The sequence below is a fragment of the Mus musculus genome, chromosome 15 (genome assembly GCF_000001635.26).
Source record: "Mus musculus strain C57BL/6J chromosome 15, GRCm38.p6 C57BL/6J".
NCBI lineage: Eukaryota > Metazoa > Chordata > Mammalia > Rodentia > Muridae > Mus > Mus musculus.
In genome coordinates, this window is record NC_000081.6 from 89,824,779 (window position 1) to 89,844,328 (window position 19,550).

Consider the following 19,550-nt stretch of genomic DNA (forward strand, 5'->3'; position numbering starts at 1 on the left):
CTAAGAATGAGAGAGGAAGTTTTCTCACTTAATTGCCATGGGTTTTCTTTTGCCTATAATTACTGAAAAATCCAAGAATAAAATTATTTCTCTTGACTGAAAGAGGCCATTCTGTCTCCAGGGCCCAGCCCCTATGTTCAATACATTAGTCTCTCATTTGCCCTTTACTAAGGATAGTCAGGTGTTCTTTCTTTAATATTTTTAAATTTTATTTGAATATTTTAATATTACTTTATATTTTGGAGATAAAATTTCACTTTTATGATGTTTTCTAAAATAAAATGCATACATTATCTTCACTACTCAGATTTACTTATGTAAATTTACTTATTTACTTATCAGCTAAAGTTGAATATTTCTGAACACCATGCTGTCACCTATTCATGATTGTTAAGATAGTATTTCCTCTTATCTTGTCTTATGTTCTCTGGCCATTGTCAAGCTGTTGTCTTGGTTACCAGTGGCAAACCTAGGGCTGGAAATAACGAATGGAAAATTCCAAAGGTAAACAATTCATAAATTTAAAAATGAATATTGTTCTGACTGGTGAGGTGAATTGCCGGTCACTTTGTTCTTTCTCCAGGGGATGTGGCTCTCTCACTGCCCCTCACATCTATGCACTCCATGTAACTCCTCAGTCACTAATATATCATCTTGATTATCAGATGCTCTGCCCCGTGTATCACCATGTGTTCATTCAAGTTGCTTTGCTGAAGAAGCCCAACACAATGTGCCAGTGCCTGCATCATTCATTCCCCTTTCTTCTTCTTCTTCTTCTTCTTCTTCTTCTTCTTCTTCTTCTTCTTCTTCTTCTTCTTCTTCTTCTTCTTCTTCTTCTTCTTCTTCTTCTTCTTCTTCTTCTCGTGGAGGGAATACCGTTGCATATCACAACAGCAAGAAAGCTATTATATATAATAAGATGCAATATTTGGAGACAAAGGGGCCAGATTCATAGTTATAATTACCATCATTCTATTCCACCATCAATAGCTATCACTTTGCTATAGGTATATACGTGTAAGAAAATAGAGCATTTATGGAACTTGGTGCTTTCAGGAATCCACTGGGGTCTCAGGACACATCCCTGGTGGACGGGGGGATCCTGTTCCTTTTAAAACTTGCTTTGTGATTTTTTCAGGGATATTAGCATAATAATCAGGGGAGGCATATGGGATCATCTTGCACATACGTCGACAGTTTTAAATGACCATAAATGCCACTGGCTAAAAATGTTCTCCAAATCACTAGCTAGTAGCTGTTGCTTGCTTGTAAATTGTAACCAGCACTGCAGGCTAGCCCACCTTGCTTTCGTTGTTCCTGCTCCTGAAGTTAAACTTGCCAGTGGTAACAGTTTCTTACTCAACTCTCTGAAACACATTTCAGAAAAAGTGTGTGCTACATGCTATTCCTATGTCAGTGTAGGCTCCTGTAGAATTGTCTAGTATTAAAGTTTCATCTACAGGGACTCAGATAAAGAGAGCATGTTTGGGTTTACAATTTAGGTGCTAACTAACTGCAGACTAAAAACTCTCCTCTGTTTTTATTGTGAGCAGCTAGGTAGTTGTGGCATGTGTGGAGCACACACACACACACACACACACACACACACACATGCAACTTCCATGATACATTTTCTCCAATGACTGTTTGTATACTATTTATTAGTTAACAAAATTAAATTGAAAACTTACAAGTGGCAACTGTGAGCTGATGACGTTTCAGGGGCAAGAGTTAAGTAATTGGTGTGATTTGACTCAATTACAACTAAATCCTTTTCATACACCACCCCATCTGCTTTTTGGCCCTTGATCTTTCTATCTGCATCCCCTTCTGTATCCTACCCTTTGTCTCTTGATTGCCTTATGTGCTTATGTGTTTCCTTATTGCCTGTTTCTTTCTTTTTCCTCCTTCCATTTCCGCTGTTGACTTTTCTCGTTTCTCCTGTTCTCCATCCTCACTCCCACACCCACCCATAGGATCCCACCCTCGATCCTTCCTTACCACACCCACCCATAGGATCCCACCTTTGATCCTTCCTTACCGGGATGAAGACGTAGGCTCGGTTGTTTGCCTTTGCACTCGAGCATGTTTAATCAAGTGCTCCTTTAAAGCTGTCTGCACTTCTGCTGGGATGTCGGGGGATGTGTGGCTGATTTTTATTGCAGGCTCAATGGCTTTGGGTGCTGGCTTTTCATTTTCTTCCACTTCTTTTTTCTCTTCAGTCTCAAAAACTTCAGTTGGAGCACTTGAGATGCTTTGTGGAAGGACACTGAGGTTGGGGGCCACAAGCTTGCTCTTCCAGCATGGCCAGCACAACTTCCAGAAGACAAAAAGGGAGACAACCAGCAAGGCCAGGCCACAGAAGCTTACAACAACCGCTAACAGGCTGACTGAAATATCTGGGGGGAAAAATCACAGTGGAGAGAACTATCAATAGACATTATAAATCAAAAGCAGAAAAGGGGACATAAATGATTAACATAATGAGGTCGCTTGGAAAGTTTTATCCTATGAGGAATTATCAACTGAATTCAGGGAACACATGTCATATCCAAGCAGACCACAAGGGATTCAAGAGCTTTGCAAGTAAAGGCTGCCAACTTGCCTCCTGCTACAAAGCCAGAAAGTTGAACTCTGAAGCTGTATGTGATAGAAAGTATTTGCTCCTCTGATTCAATGATCTCCTTCCCTGGTCTATACAGCGAATAGCATCGAGTACTATCTTCCTGTATCATACGTGAGAATAACACCATGCTATAATTAATGATTAGACTTTCAAACCTTGTTTTCTAATAATTTTGTACCTGTGCAATTTTAAGTTCATGCGCATGTGATTTTAAATTGTAAGTTAATAAATGAATTTGGATATCATCTGAATGTCCATGCCCTCTTAAAACTCTTATGTTTAAATCCTAATCCCCATGACAGGATATAACCATGAACTTCAATCACTTTGCCTGAATTTGGGGCCACCAAAGAGATGATAAGGCACACTGGTAGGCAGGTCTATAGGCATTTCCAGTCAGGAATAATTCAGGGAGAATGAATTACCTAGTACAGTAGTTCTCAACCTTGCTAATGTAGTTCCTCAACCCCTTTAATGTAGTTCCTCATGTTGTGAGGACTCCCCGCCCCACATTTATAAAATTATTTGGTTGTTACCCCATAACTGTAATTTTGCTATGAATCATAATGTGAATATCTCATATGCAGTATATCTGACACGAGGCCCCTGTGAAAGGGTCAACCCTCAACCCTCAAAGGGGTCATGGCCCACAGGTTGAGAATCACTGACTGCTAATGTAAATGACACTGTCTCTTTGTCTAGAGATGCAGATACGCAAACAGGAAAGAGAAAGTCAGGTGAGATCTGATGTTCTCATTGTCTGCTTCTTGTCCCAGCATAATGAACTGAAACAGAGTAAATCATTTCTTTCCTCAAGTTGCTCTCTCAGATCTCTAGTCACAATGCAGTGGTTGTTAATACACAGGAGACATAGCTTTTGAGAAGGCGAATGCAGCACTCAGGGAGAGCTTTCATGAGTGGGATTGTAGTGCCCTTTCAGATAACTCTGAGGGAGCTCTCTTGCTCTTTGTCCACGTGAGGCTACAGAACATAGCTGCTACCTATGAACCAAGAATAGGCCTCATACAATATGGGTCCTTCAAAACGCATGGATTAGAACTTTAATTCTTTAATTTACAGATGAGACAAAATAAATCTCTTACCTTCATATCCTATGTATTCACCAGTGGTAAAAGAAAACAAAGAGTCTACTGGAGTTAGACAGGGCATCAAGTGGAGGGATGGGGTTGCCATCCCACAGTCAAAAACTCTGACCCAGAATTGTTCCTGTCTAAAAGAACTGCAGGGACAAAAAAGTGGAGAAGAGACTGAGGGAAATGAGGTCCAGTGACTGGCCCAAATTGGGATCCAACTCAAGGGGAGGCTCCAAGGCCTGACACTATTACTGATGCTATGGTGTGCTTACAGACAGGAGCCTAGCATTCCAATAACTCGATCTCTCCCAGCCTGCAGACTATGAGAAACACAGTTCTGTTCTTTACAGGCTGCCTAGTTAGTACGATTTTGCAATAGCAATCACAATAGGTTAAGGAAAATTGTAAGAACTGTAAGAAGTTTGTGTATATAGTCTACTCTCCAGGAAAGAGCATAAGTTCTGACTTTTTTTTGGGTGGGCTGCACACCCTCATGGGGACATTCTCTACAAGAGTACTACCGACAATGGAGGTGATGGAAGCTAGCAGCGATGAGCTGTGGTCACAGTGTGCAGGCACAGCATGGAATAATGTAAGTGGTCCTTAGTTTCTGTGGTCATCACGCCTCATCCTAAGAACTCACGTCTAATCATGATAAAAATAAAATCAGACAAGTTCCAAGAAGTAGACATCCTAAAAACACCCAACCAGTACTTCTACACATAATCAAGGTCATCCACAAAAGGTCTGGGGAAATGTCCCCGTCAAGAGTCATCAAAGCAGACTTAATGGAGTCAATCATCTTGGATAGGGCCCCAGAACAAAACGGAAAAATCTCAAGGAAAAAGACAAGGCCTTTAGTAAAATCTCCCAATAGCAGATTATGAATAACACCAATGCGCCATTTCAATGTAAGGCATGAGTATTAGGAGAAACCGGACATGGATTTGATGGGAGCCAGTCCTACGTTACTTTTCTATTATTCTTAAACTGCTCGAAAAACAAGAAGTCTAAACAAATAAAAATTAATCTTCCCATTCTAAAGTGACCCGAATTAGCCATATGACATTATAACATTATTAAAATCTTGAATGTCAAATAGATTCTCAGTAAAGGACAATTTTTTCTAGATTTGATTAACCTTATACTTTTTTTTTATTACCAAATTTATTTACCCTCAATATCAAATATAAGTCCAATCTCCTCTGTTTGTTTTAAGTAAATTTGTTAGGAATATATCACAGAGTGACTGTGTCTGTCTCTTGTCCCTTCCTAAATTTATATCTTGACGTAATAACAGTCGATACTTCAAAATATGACTATATTTGAGAAAAGGGACTTTTGGTAAAGTCAAGGAATACGAACCAGCCTTCCTCTATTGACACTCATGTTTAAAGAGGGCAAGAGCTGAGGATACAGGTGGAAAGTCACATAAAGACACAGGGACAGTGATGGCCATCACTGGCTGCCTTATTTAGGGTTTCTGTTGATGTGACAAAACACCACAGCCGACCAAAAAGCAAAACTGGGGAGGAAATGGTTTATCCAGCCTATATTTCCACGTCATTGTCCATCACTAATGAAAGTCAGGTCAGGAACTCAAGCAGGGCGGGAACCTGGAGGCAGAAGCTGATGCAGAGGCCATGGAGGGGTGCTGCTTACTGACTTGTTCCACACAGCTTGTTCAGCCTGCTTCTTATAAAACCCAGGATCACCAGCCCAAGGAGTTGCATCACCCACAATGGGCTGAGAACCTCCCCATCAATCACTAATTAAGAAAATGCTCTACAGGCTGGCCTGCAGCCAGATCTTATGGAGACATTTTCTCAATTGAGGATCTTTCCTCTCAGGTCACTATAGTTTGTGCTCCACTGACATAAATGTAGCCAGTACATTTGCCAAGTTCAGAAGCCTCAGAAGAATTCAACCCCACCAATACCTCAATGGGGAAGTAAGTTCCTATTGTTTAAGCCATTCATATATTTTTATGGTAGTCCCAGCACATTTATTAATTAATTAATAAATTTATTAATACTGGATAATTCCAAATTCCTTTAAACCCTGTTGTGAATTCAGTATGTCACCTTCCTTGAAAGTAACCACTGATACTAAGTGGATGCTTTGTCTAGGCCTGGCACACAGAGACAAAAATATATCGCGTAAAGTCTTAAATATTTACAGTCACATAATATTATTTTGATATAAATTGTTGACAGCATAATTCTTCCTTCAATTTGCCCTTTTACCCAGAAATTAGTTGGAATTTCATGCTGATGTAATTTTCCATAATAATTCATCAGAACAGATACAAAATTAGGCTCAGTGCTTGGGAGTGTAGCGCATGAGCATCTCTGTATTTTCTCCTTGTATGGATACTTGTGACTGATTTTTTTTTTTAAAGCAAAAGTCTCAAAATAGAATTGCTCAGTCACTTATATACATATTTCATTTTACTAGATATTTTCGTGGATCCAAAATGAGTCCTCTACTTGTGAAAGAGACACCATAGGGGCTTATAAATCTCTACAATTTTAGAGAAATATCATCTCATAATTTTCACTAATCTTCCAAAGCTTTGTTTTCTCCTGACTGGAATGGGAGGTCATGCTGAAATGAAAGTAAAATTTTTTTACTATTACCTAGTTATGAAAGTAAGATATAGGTTTGGCCTGCTGCAGTGGACATTAGTATTCCCCTTAACGTTCTTTATGCTTACTGGGGCAACGACTGAGTGCTTCCTATTTGTACCCTATTGATATGGAGGGCTTTCTTCAATGTTTTATAGAGTTCATTTCATATTTTTACACTGATGTGTTACTCATTATCACCATAACTTGAGGAAAAGAGAGAACGTGTGAGATTAATGTGCTTCCTGTCTATTAACTAGATTTAAAAAAATGAATAAAGATGACGTGTTGGCTATGCTTCTAAAATACTCCCTAAGGTTTATGTCTTGGAAACGTTATTGCAAAAGCAGCAGGGCGTCAAAGTGAAGATAAATAAGAAGTTCTGTCGTCACACGGGCTCTGGTTTCATACTGGATTGATGCTATCCCAAGAGTGATTAGTTACTGAAGGGCAATTGTTAAGTTCGTGAGTTCCGGCCCAGCACAAAGGCCCTTGTTCTGAGACTTCTTAGTCTTAGAACTATGAAAAAAAGTATTTATTTATAAATTATATAATCTGTGCTTTTGTTATAGTAACATAAAACAGATCTAACCTTGTGGTCTTCGGGAATTTTCTGTACCATTTACCTTCTATTATTCTGCCTCCATTAACACTGAAGTTTTAATTTTTTAAAATTTAAAACTTTAATAATTCAATAAAAACTTTAATAATTAAAGTTTTCATCATCAACAGATGCAGACCTGTAGGGTTATGTGGAGGACATTGTTTTCAGTGGTCTTGGAAATCTCTCCCTTTCCTAATGGGATAGAGGTTTGAGTGGAGAATCCCGCAACAGCACTGTCCTTGAGAGGTGACTTCAGCATTTATATATTCTTATTCTAGTTAAGAGCTTTGTGGGAATCTGAGTATGGTTTCTACTTTTCTTCTACTATTTCTTTTTTTCTTTCTGAAATACTGCACCATTTTAGCAACCATCTGATATTTCTGCAAAGCACCACAAGATTTCTGAATATGATAGGTTGTGCTGTCAGCACAAACAAGACAGCAGAAAGTCACACATCTTGTTCTCACAGGACTCCTGTCCCTCTAGGTAAATCCAAATTTCTTATCACATTTGCGAGCGTCTTTGTGATTCTGCCTCTGGCTATGGTCTGGTCTCTCTCTCTCTCTCTCTCTCTCTCTCTGGCCAGGGTTCTGCTGTCACGATCTTTAGTGGCCTCTTGCAGCTTCAGTACATTCTGTCCCTCCTGTTTTATCAAGGGGCATACTTGTGTTCATCCTATAATAATCTAATACCCATCTTACAATAATCCCATAATAACCATATTGGTATGGTATATAGTGACTAGGATATATTAATCATGCATAGTACTATTATCTGCAACCCTATATACATAACTGGGGTTACTGCAGGCCACAAGAATATTCAATGTTAATTAATTAAATTTAATGCCAGGTCAGGTGGGTTACTAATGTCAGATTGCTACAATTTACAAAATCATTTTTAATATTCAAAGTTTTGAGCTTCCTATAATGGATGAGGGAAGTTGAGTTTATTCTTGTTTTTTTCCTCCAGGCACTCTCATCTTACCTACCCTCCTGCCTCTTGGTCTTTCAGACTAGAGACACACTTATTCACCTTTCTATGTTCAGTGTCTATTTCTTATGGCATAGTCAAAAATATTTGTGGAATTGTTGAAACTATGCATTGGGAGTTACACGTGACAGCTAGTTTCCTCATTGTGACAATGATGAGACTTTAAAATGAAGAGAGACTTCTTCTGGTTCACTGTTTCAGAAGGTTCAGCCTGTGGCCCCTTAGCCCCATGGCTTGAGCAAAACATCATACTAATGAGAGCATGTAAGTTCTTCACTTCATGGTCCACAGGAAGTAGAAAATGAAAAAGGGCGCAGGGCTAAGACACATAAGTCCTCCAAAGCTAGGAGTGGTCGCTCACGCCTATAATTCCAGAACAAAGGGCCAAGCTTATAGTGACTTAGGAGGCTTTTTTCTCTTGTCAAGGGAGAGAAACTGCCAACTCAAGCTGCCAAAGGCAGACTCAGCAACACCAAGGAGTTTTTGCTCCCCTGGCCAGCTTCTCATTCCCAGTTTTACATGGAAAGCTACCATGCCCACATCCCATGTCTGAATGAAGAATGTCTGGCAATGGTAACGGGAGGGTGAGGAGATGCCTCCTCAGGGTTTGGAGGATACAGCCCTTAATATTTGACACATCATACTGCTGCTCACATTCGGGTGTTCTTATCACCACAGTTTGGTCAGATGAGCATACCACAAACTCGACTAAGCATCAAGAGGTCTATATCTACATAGGAAAGGGAGGTCTGAACACTGGTAAGCAATTACTGCTCTTCATTCCTACATTAGATATGTAATATAATCAGCATGCCCTTGCACTGGGCCTCTGAGGAATCCTAGTGTAATTTCATTTCCTCTTGCCCTTCCTTTGAGTTACAGTAAATGAAGAAAAAAAAAGAGTTTGCATTAATACCATACTTCACTGATGATAAAATGTGTGTTTTAAAATATTTCCTGTTGCTGAGGTCACGATACATCAGCGATGCTCAACTTGTGGGCCACAACCCCTTAGGGGGGTCACATGTCAGCTATCCTGCACATCGGATATTTACATTATGATCCATAACAGTAGGAAAATTACAGTTGTGAAGTAGTAATGACATAATTTTATCGTTGGGGGGGTCACTATGACACGAGGGACTATATTAAAGGGGGCAGAGTTAAGAAGGTTGGGAACCAGTGCTAATGTATTAGTAGTTATGGTTTATTAGAATTTCTAATAGCTGCTGTGATATAGTTATGCCTCCAGTAAAGCAAAAACATCTACATAAAAATCCATGCAAGAATTTCGCAGTGTGAAAAAAAAAATGTCCTCCGGCAAAAGATGGTGCCGTATCTCATCCTTATACACTGAATTCTTGGTGGAATTCGTTTATAAATGTGATGAATAAATTGTATTTGCGATTATTGCTGACACTCAACATTTTGCACAGAAAGCTGTACAGAGCAATAGCTAATGGATCTTACGTTACTATGAATTCTCTTTAGAAAGAACCGAGGCCCCATTTCCCTCTGTGACACTGTCAGCAGATGGCCAACCAACAAGTGCATCATGGATTCTGAATTCAGAACCTACTTGTAAGAATTGGACTCAGAATTTTAGCTGTAAGCCCTGAGGTGTATCTCAGTGGTCAGGACTGTTTGCCCGATATACAGAAGACCTTGGGTTCGGTTCCCAACACTGTGAAGGAAAAGATAAAGACGTTAAGTATCAGAATTACTTAAATCTACTTATTTCTCTTGGATTTTTCCCCTTTTAGGGAAGTGATATGTGATTTAAAATTTGTTTAAGCTTAAAGGATGTCTTTCTATACATATGATATAAAAATTTCACGTGAATAGAGAGCACCGAACTCCTACACCTAAGGATCGGGAATACTGCAGAAGGGGGTGGGGCAGCAAACGCTAAGGGCCAGAATATCAGGGCGTTTGCATGAGGCTGCGTCTTCTCAAAATGTCAGAAGCTGCATCTGTAAAGTCTCATGAACATGGCCGCCTAAACCCGAGCTGAGCAAAGACAACAGCAATGGCCATGCCAAAGTGGATGGGGAAGAGCCCAAGAGGCCTCATCGCTACAGAAAGAACTACAGGCACTGGACAAAAGTCGGGACCAAACTCAGACACGATCGCGGATGCCAAGAAGTGCTTGCTGACAGGAGCCTGATATGGCTGTCTCCTGAGCGGCTCTGTTAGAGCCTGACAAATACAGAGGCAGATGCTCACAGCTAGCTATTGGACCGAGCTCGGGGACCCCAATGGAGGAGTTAGAGAAAGGACTGAAGGAGCTGAAAGGGTTTGCAAAACCCATAGGAGGAACAACAATATCAACCAACCAGACCCCCCAGAGCTCCCAGGGACTAAACCACTAACCGAAGAGTACACATGGAGAGACCCGTGGCTTCAGCTACCTATGCAGCAGAGGATGGCCTAGTCGGTCATCAATGGGAGGAGAGGCCTTTGGTCCTGTGAAAGCTGCATGACCCAGTGCAGGGGAATGCTAGAGCTGTAAGGTGGGAATGGTTGAGTGGGTGGTGGAGCACCCTCATAGATGTAGGGGGAGGGGGAATGAGATGGGAGTTTCTGGAGGGGAAACCAGGAAAGGGGGATAACATTTGAAATGTAAATAAATAAAATATCCAGTAAAAAACATAATTTGGAAAATTCAAACTTTTAAATTAAAAAAAGTTTTCTCCTCTAGGGAAGAGAACATCAATCAGTTATCTAATACCAAAACACACATACAAGCAACATTTTATAGACTTACAGGTTCTGTTAAGGAATATAGATGTATGTATATGTAAATAATAACAAATAATGAAAAAGGACGTCAAGAGTTTGAAAGACAGCAAGGAGAGGCCCGTGGGAAGGCTTAGCGCAGTTCTTAACCTGTGGGTCATTCATGTATATATTAACAACTCCTACTGAAGTAGATTCGAAATGACAGTAAAACTGAGAATATTTAGCCTATTGTTGCCGTAATTAAAAGCTGGCAGAAAAAAAAAAAAGCTGGCAGTAACGTTTTTTTTTTTTTTTATTCAACAATAACGTAATAAATGGTTCCTTTCTTCCTTCTACCCAAGATGACTTTATCAGTCTGACTCCAACATCATCATAGCAGAATTTTGCAGAGGAGAATAAGGCAGGGCCGGGGCAGAGACAGACGAGAATTAACAACCCCATAGAACTGAGTGACAGAGATTCTCCAGCTGCTCCACTCTCTTACATAAAATGAGGTAATATCACCACAGATCAGCGCACCTTCTTCAAAGCACTTTAAATCACCCTTAGATCTCCTACAGTACCTAAGATCTTGTAAATGCTCTGCAGATAGCTGCTATGCTGGTTCTTCAAAGAGTCACAACAACAAGAAGAATCTGCACAACCTACAGATGGATGCGGTTGTTTCTGCTTTCCATCTATTGACGTGGAGCCTGTGGACTTATGGGGCTGACTTGGTATTGCGCACACAGGTAAGAGAATGTGTGCACATAGTTTTCCCACGATATTCTCCTGGACTTCACATTTATGAGCCTAATATGCACATTAAGCATATTACTGCCCATTAGAAAGAAAATTTTTTGATAAATATTTGCTGAATAATAGCACTTCTATAGGATAGAATGAACTTGGAATAATTTGTCTAATTTTTTTTTAGAATCTGTTTTCCCATATTAAAATTGTACAAAACAAATCTGAACATGGATGAATTAGGTGCTTATTAAAATATTTATATTAAGGTTAGTTATCCACAGCTCAGATGATTGTGTGTGTGTGTGTGTGTGTATATACATACATACATACATATATATATGATATACATATATATATACATACATATACATAAGATATACATATATCTTACATCTTACAGATGATATACCTGATGCTATAAAGCAAAGAGAAACTATTGTCAGTAATAAGAAGCTGTATCTTCACACAGGGATTAAATTTCCAAAATTGACACTGTACAAGTTAGAAATGAGAAGGTATGATTGGCTGACCTTTATTAAGCTACTCATTATCAGCAGTGCAGTCTCCTCGGTGCGTGAACTGTTACAGAATCTTGGAGCAGAGGGCTTCAGCTCCTTTGCACTATCATGTGGTGTGCATCTTCCCACAATAATGAATTTTAGGTTAATAACATAGATTGTTGCTTTTTAACAGTGGCAGGGGAATACACAAATCTGAGTTTTCTTGATCTTTTTCAAAATAATTACAAATTAGAAAAAAAAACCCAATTTGTTTTGATCTAATATCTTTCTCCATTATATGTTTATCTATGAGCACATAAAAAAGCCACATGTGAAACTGTATGTTTGGAATTGCATTTATGAATTCAACATTATGTGCATTTAATACACTGAATTCCTTTCACTTAGGTGGGAGAGATGGTTCAGTAGATAAGAGCACAGATTGTCCCTCTAGAAGGCCCAGTTTCAGTTTCCAGCACCCATGTGGCAGCTGACCGCCATTTGTAATTCCAATTCCAGGGAATCTGACGTCTTCTGGTCTTTGTGGGTACTTCCCATACACAGTGCCAAGACATACATGCAGGAAAAATAGCCATACACATAAAATAAAATAAAATAATTTTAATAATCTTTTACATGAACTCATTGTTAATATGAATCAATCCTATTTAGACTACAACATGGATCAACAAAGAGTTGCACACACTTCGGTGCACATAAATGCGTATGTTCAAGTATGACAAATGTATAACCTGTGTTCCATTTGCGTGGTAGGAAACTAACCTAAAGAAAGGCTCGAGGTTTGAGTTAATTGTAACTGGAAAAATCTTGTTGCTACCTTCTCATATGTTGCAGCCTCTGGTTTATAGTTAAAATTCCATGTTTACCAGGATTTCCTGGAACAGCTAGGATTTAAGAAGCCTGAGGCCCTTAAGTGTATCCATCAGCAACTATTTGTGACTTGTGATGAAAGTGTAAGCCATTTTGTTTGCTTTTGTTTTCATATCTGCAAAACAATGGCTCCTGGTTAAGCTAGAATAACTAATAAGAGTTTTAATGGTAAGTTTTTTGTTTTTTGTTTTTTTTTTTATCACATCAAGTACTTTTTCCTTAAGCAAAGTCACATGCTTTCTATTGCTACTGGGGTCATTAAAGAAGCCATCTTGTTCATGGAGCAAATGATCTATCAAGTTTCTAGTATGCCTCCATCTAGTATGCTGGATGCTTCCAGCACTGGGGATGTAAGAGGAGACAAAGCTCGGCCTTCAAAGATATAATATTCTAGTGACTTAAAGTGCACGTGAATCATATCAATGTAGATCTGGAGAGTCCTTGTTGTGCCGTCAAAATAGAGACAATTGCCACTGAGTGGCTCTGATTCATGCCTCGTTTTACTTTATAATGGGACAAGAGATAAGGTAGAAACCATATTTTGAATTTGGTATGATGACCTTTTCTTAAGTTAGAAATATTGGTATCGTCTTCTTGTGATGCTTGGCTGCAAGCTGAAGTCATGGTGCGAGTCTTTTTAGTGTAGGTTAAGATAGAGTGGTCACACTTTCAGTTCAGTGGGCTGGGCTTATTAGGTGCACTTTAGAATTTGATTATTGGCTTCTGATTGGGACACAACCTCATCAAAACTCTTTTATACAGAGATTCCCAGTTTTCTTAGAATTTCTATAAGCTAAGTTCATTTACTACGTGACACTTCACTCACTCAGCAAGTATCTGTTGAGACTTTAGAATGCATGTCAGGTTTTTCTAGACATACATTTATGGGCTTAATGTGCACATTAAGCATATTACTGCCCATTAGAAAGAAAATTTTTTGATAAATATTTGCTGAATAATAGCACTTCTAAAGGATAGAATGAACTTGGAATAATTTGTCTAATTTTTTTTAAGAATCTGTTTTCCCATATTAAAATTGTACAAAACAAATCTGAACATGGATGAATTAGATGCTTATTAAAATATTTATATTAGGGTTAGTTATCCACAGCTGTGGCATGTGGCTGTGAACTTCAATGGCCTTGCTTAGTGGTGGATCTGGAGCTCTGACTTCCAAGCAATATAAGGTTCTTAAACTTGATAAACATTTATGCAACTGTCAAAACCTGTCCAGAAATGAGCATAAAACCAGCTAAAAATGATTATGTATACTGTATATACTATTATAGTATATCTTAGAAATAACCCCCAAGAGGAACCTATTTCTTTGCATTTCCCATAAGCTCTCTTGGTTATATCATGTTGTGCACTAAATGACTTTATAGGGTAACATATCGATTTTGGGGTCATTCAATGTCTTTTGTTTTTAAGCTTCTCTCACATCTAGTTTTTTTAAAAATGAACTAACCAGTACCCCGGAGCTCTTGACTCTAGCTGCATATGTATCAAAAGATGGCCATCACTGGAAAGAGAGGCCCATTGGACTTGCAAACTTTATATGCCCCAGTACAGGGGAACGCCAGGGCCAAAAAGTGGGAGTGGGTGGGTAGGGGAGTTGGGGGAGTGTATGGGGGACTTTTGGGATAGCATTGGAAATGTAAATGAGGAAAATACCTAAAATAAATGTACACATGGCGCACCTCATAGTATTGTTATACTACATTGTATTCTATGGAGTACTGTTGATTCATCTAATGACTTTTACTAAGCATCTAAGAAGGGCAGTTTAGTTAGCATTAGTCACTACAGTCTAAATCTCCAACATTTCACCAATACCTGAGCTTGATTGGCTGGACGGTGGACCCTCCAGGGCCGCATCTCTGTCCTAGTGATATACTAGATTTCTAACTCCCTTCCTGTGGCAATGACTTTGTCTGGGATTACATGAATCTTTCTCTTGCTGTTACTGGGTGACAGATTGAAGAGTGATGCAATTTCAAATCTCAAGATTGTCACTGCAATGTAAAAAGAACACTGTTAGCTATAACGCACCGGTTACTTTAAAAGTGAACCACTATCATATCAATAAAAGTCACCTACAATGCAGTCAACAGCAACCGTTGGAAGTGCTTTCATGCAGGAGCCATAAAAAAGGGCCCACGTTGTGAGAAAATCCACAGAACAGCAGGCATCTGAGTAGCTAGCTGATATAATTAAACATTTAGCAAATAACCATCAAGTCTGCTTCTATTATCCATTAATATCGGAGCACTAAACTCAGAACCCTTTGCTTTTAACTGATTTCACAGTTTACAAATGAAAAAGCAGAGGACTCTCCTTTATCTTCGAATGTCATGAGTAATTTGTGGACTGTCTTTCTCTAGTGAGAGCTACTGTCTATGTTCACATATCAGACAGGATCTCCCACTTTAATAGTACGTATTGTCCTTAAAGAAAGAAAAATACTGAATTGTTTTAGAGTCATTTTTCTTCATCCCCTTCTCTCCCCCAAATGAATGTCTAATGAGAATTAGGACTACAGTTAAGCACTGTAGTGATTATGAAAACCTCAGAACTCTTACTGCCATTTACATACCATGAAATTTACATACCTCGAATTAACACAATTACACATTTTGGACAGTCGAGAACCGAACCTGTTTTAGCGTCCATTTGTCATGCAATTTCTAACACTGTTAGCCAATGAGAGCCAGGAAACCACCTCTTCGTGTGTAATCGCAAGGGCCAAGAAAGAATAAGAATTAGGGGTATGGCCTCTGCATTGACTATTGGTGATCAAATACATGTCCTTAGAATTAAGTGTTCTCACTTCCTCCACTCTGAACCTAGGCTTAATGTTCACTTAAAGGCATTTTAGACGAGCTTACTCGGTTTACAGAGGTCTTTACAGTAGCAGCAGCACTTTGATTTTTTTTTTTTTTTACATCCTTTGCATCACACACACACACACACACACACACACTCACACACGCGGTTTAAATGGCTTTGGTTGTGTTTATACATTTAAAAAAAAAAGACGCTTCTATCACACTGACAGCAACAACAATGTATCATTCTGCTTCAAGAGTCCCTGGTTCTGATAAGCTCAGACAACCCCCCCTGCCCCCCCCCCCCCCCCCGCCCTGCTTCTGTTGCCATCAGCAGAGCATTTGGAAACCTTGGAGACAGTCAATGTAAACAACCCAAAGACACAGCTAAACCAGACCCATTCCCATCCCACCAGACTCTCCCTTCCTTTGTCTAGCTCTTAGGGTCGATGGTGAAACCATAACTCTTCTTTCATCTTCTGCACTTCTCTCCTGAGCCTGACGTTGCGGTTGCGCTTACCTGTTGCCCTGGCTACCCAGAAGGTAGAAACCCTTGCCTGGAGACCAAAATGACTCGAGAAAACAAAGTGAATGAGACAAGACCCCCCCACGCACGGAGCCAGTGCATCTCCTAAAGCGATCAAGTGACCCTGGGGTCATCTGATTACATCTCTTCCCCCTGATATTTGCTTCCAAGGTTCTGGACGCAACTGGAAAGGATTTAAAATCTCTTTTCCATTTTTTTGACAAGTGTCCTGAGTGCCTGGTGTCAATAGTCCCTACCCTTTCGCCACGGTAGCCAAGAAGCGCTAGAAAATTACATATGCATTATAAAAGGCATTGGAAGCTTTGAAGAGCTCGACAGGTTGCATCTGAAAGTTAGAGCTGAGGGATCCTTCCTGCGTTTGGGGCTTGACGACACAGCCTTCCCTCTAGAACTAGGTTCCTTGAGGCCAAGCGCAGATTCTCCTGCCAGGCTGGGTGATTCTGCTACACCCTGCAGGACAAGCTAGAGCACCGAGTCCCTGGGACGCCAGAGCAGCAGGTGGGAGAGCGCGAGAGCAGCCTGGGAGCAGAGACCTAGCAGGTGCAGGCAACAAATCCAGCGAGCAAGTCCCCCGAGGCCCGGCAAGATAAGCTCCAGCCAGGAAGTCAGCCCCGAAAATGCCCCTTGTCCCGGGAAGCGCAAGCGGATCCCCTTACCTGTGCCACCTCCTCCCTGGCCGCTCCTATCGGCTGGAAAGATGCCCGAACACTTGTCCCACTCCACCTGACCCGCGAAGCACAGCTCGGTGATGATGTGCAGCGCCTTCTGGCACAGGCTGCTCACACCGTCCTCCTTGCGGAAACTCATCTTGGCTTCTGCTCGCAGCTCCGTTGATCTCCCTTGGTCTGAGGCAGAGCCCTAAGAGTTGCGAGTTGGCCCCATGGTTGGCACGGGCGCAGGAGGGCGGCGCGCGCCAACGGACGCTGCTGCCAGGTCTGCGCTTCTCCTCGGAGCGCTCGGAGGCGCGCGCGGAGCCCAGCCGGCGGGGAGCGAGGGGCGGCGGCGCGCAGAACGGCGCCTCCCGGGTGCTGGGCGGCGCGGCCAATGGCAGGCTGGCGCGGGCAGCGGGGGCAGAGGCGACAGTGCCCTCCATACACCTTTCTGAGCCCCCGTCACACTCTTTTCATTTCTCCCTTTCAATCCAACTTTGCTACTCCCTGGTCCCTCCCCGATTCTTTATCTTTTAAAAAAAGAAAGAAAGGAAAAGCTATTCCCCGTTCCAGACCTGCGGATCTTTATTTTTATTTTTAAATAAAAGTAATCAGAAGACAGGTCATGCGAGGTAGAGTGACACCTGTTTACAATTTGTTTTTAAACGACTTGGAACAATGATAGTTTGGGGATAGAGAACGTTCTAGGTAAGAACACTGTTATCACCAGCAGTGAGGTTCATCAGAAGTTGGGTTTACCCGGCACTGTGAACAGGAAAATTTGAATTCACTGTCATCTACAGAACGAAATATGCCATCCATCAGGGTTTTATTTATTGAAATCATAACTCGTGACTGAGAGACGCCACTTGATTCTAGTTTCTTCTCTGCTGGCGGCTTAAACAGTGCGAAGACAAGATTTCTGTGTCAAACGAGTGTGGGGGATTAGGTTCAGTGCAATCAGCTACAGGCGCACTCTTAATTGTAAAGACATTGTTTTGAAGTCTTTTTCACAGCCTGTTAGAACAAAGGGCTTTAATGGGGGGCATCAATCCCCCGACCCCCGTCTAAATTTCTCTAATTCAAGTTGGTGTAAATCAGCAATGAAGCTGAAGATACAAAATAAAATTAGAAAGCAGTTACCCCAGGCTATGATAAAGCTACCACAGGCTATGATAAAAGCAACTACTCAGTTTAAAAACCCTTTCCACACCAGCCCGTGAATCAGATAGTTCTTCACTCTCTGTTTTCCAATTCCAAGTCGCCAGTCTTATCCTCAGCTTTGTAGAAGACCATTTGCTGCTGCCACAAAGTTCTCTCAGCCCCCATTTCCCACAGGATAATGCAGAACTTCTCCTCACTGAATCCCTTTATCTCAGTCTCTAACCCCTGGAGGTACTCCCTGTAAACCCTCTGGCCATACCTGCCTGAGTAGCCAATGCAATCTTCACTTTCCTTCCTGCCTTCCAATCATCCCCAGACCTGTAGCTGACCACCTGCCTGGGGCCCCTCCTAGATCTCTGCCTCTATTTACAGGGAACCACTTTGCTCCTGCCAGGAGAACAGGCAGGCTACCCTCCCTCCAGTGTACTCTCTCAGTTCCACCACTCCTATCTAGCCCATTCCCATTTCTCGGGACAGCTCCCAATACCTAGAAACACTTTCTAACCCAGGAATCCCAGTGACCACCGAAACACTCCTTACCAGGCATACCTCTTAATCTTTTAAAATAGCTACTCCTTGGGGATCAAGGGTTCAAGTCTATGAGCCTGTAGAGACTGTTCTCATTCAAGCCACGACAAGGAGGGGTGATCAAAGAAGGAGAAGGTAGAAAGCAGGAGGGGGGGGGTTGAAGAGGGACACTTAAAGCCATTTGAGGAGTCATATAGAAACCCAATACAGTAGAAGCTTCTAAAATGTACACATATATGAAAGTGATCTAACTGAAATCACCAAATAATGAGGAAACAGAGCCCTACCTGCACATCCCTCAATTAAATGAAACTTCCAAGTCCATGGATAGGTTATAGTTAATGTAGTTATTGTTCAAAGGGTCCCATAGAAGCCCCAAACAACTCAAGCTATTGTCAAAGGTATTGGTGGCTCTCCACTAGATGACAGAGAAGCCATTCCGGTAAAGACAACACCTACACAACTCACTGAAGATGGAGAAGTGGTGCTCTTGCCGACACTGGGACTTCACTCCTATGGACCAGTGTTCATGGTTACTGGAAGGTACGTGGGATGTTTCTGAAGAAGAAAGGTAAAAACCGACCCAGCTACAAACCCTTCCACTTGTAATTGTGACCTGCCTGCAAGATACAATGGGGCAGTAATGCTACAAGCATTGTAGGAATAACCAGCTAGTATTTGATTGGATTTAAGTCCTGCTCCAGGAGATGGAACTCATACCCAACCGTGCTTGGGTGGCCAAGAACCTGAGACTAGAGAGACAAGGGAGTGGGGTATCCTTGTATGAAGACTCCCCCTCCCCAACCCTTACCCAGAATATGTCTCCAACTGGTAACTGCTTACAAATGAAAACTTAGTTTACTCCAACAGAGTTCACTGGTTATAGAAAACATGCTTAGGACAGGCCACACGCTCAGCAGTAGATGATCAATACAAAACTAACTCAATGGCAATTTTGGAAGGTTATTTGTCTCAGGGCTTCTTTTCTCTTTCTTTTTTTCCTCCTGTTCCTTCTCCTCCTTCC

The 19,550-nt window shown here is 41.1% G+C and overlaps 1 protein-coding gene across 5 annotated transcripts in view; it reads right to left on the bottom strand.

The window, feature by feature from the left end:
• Positions 1–17,202, bottom strand: part of Syt10 (synaptotagmin X) — a 68,267-nt gene extending 51,065 nt beyond the window's left edge. For 2 of the 5 annotated variants that reach the window (XM_011245696.1, XM_006521175.2), the window contains exons 1-2: positions 16,841–17,199; positions 2,042–2,399 (exon numbers count right to left, since the gene is read on the bottom strand). In XM_011245696.1, coding sequence (XP_011243998.1) covers positions 2,042–2,399; positions 16,841–16,991 — 509 coding nt within the window. In that variant the 5' untranslated portion in view covers positions 16,992–17,199. Of the gene's footprint in view, positions 1–2,041; positions 2,400–9,523; positions 9,629–16,840 lie in introns of all 5 variants that reach the window. The other 3 variants (XM_017316706.2, NM_018803.2, XM_006521176.3) reach the window with 3 other exon arrangements.
• Positions 17,203–19,550: the final 2,348 nt, after the last annotated feature.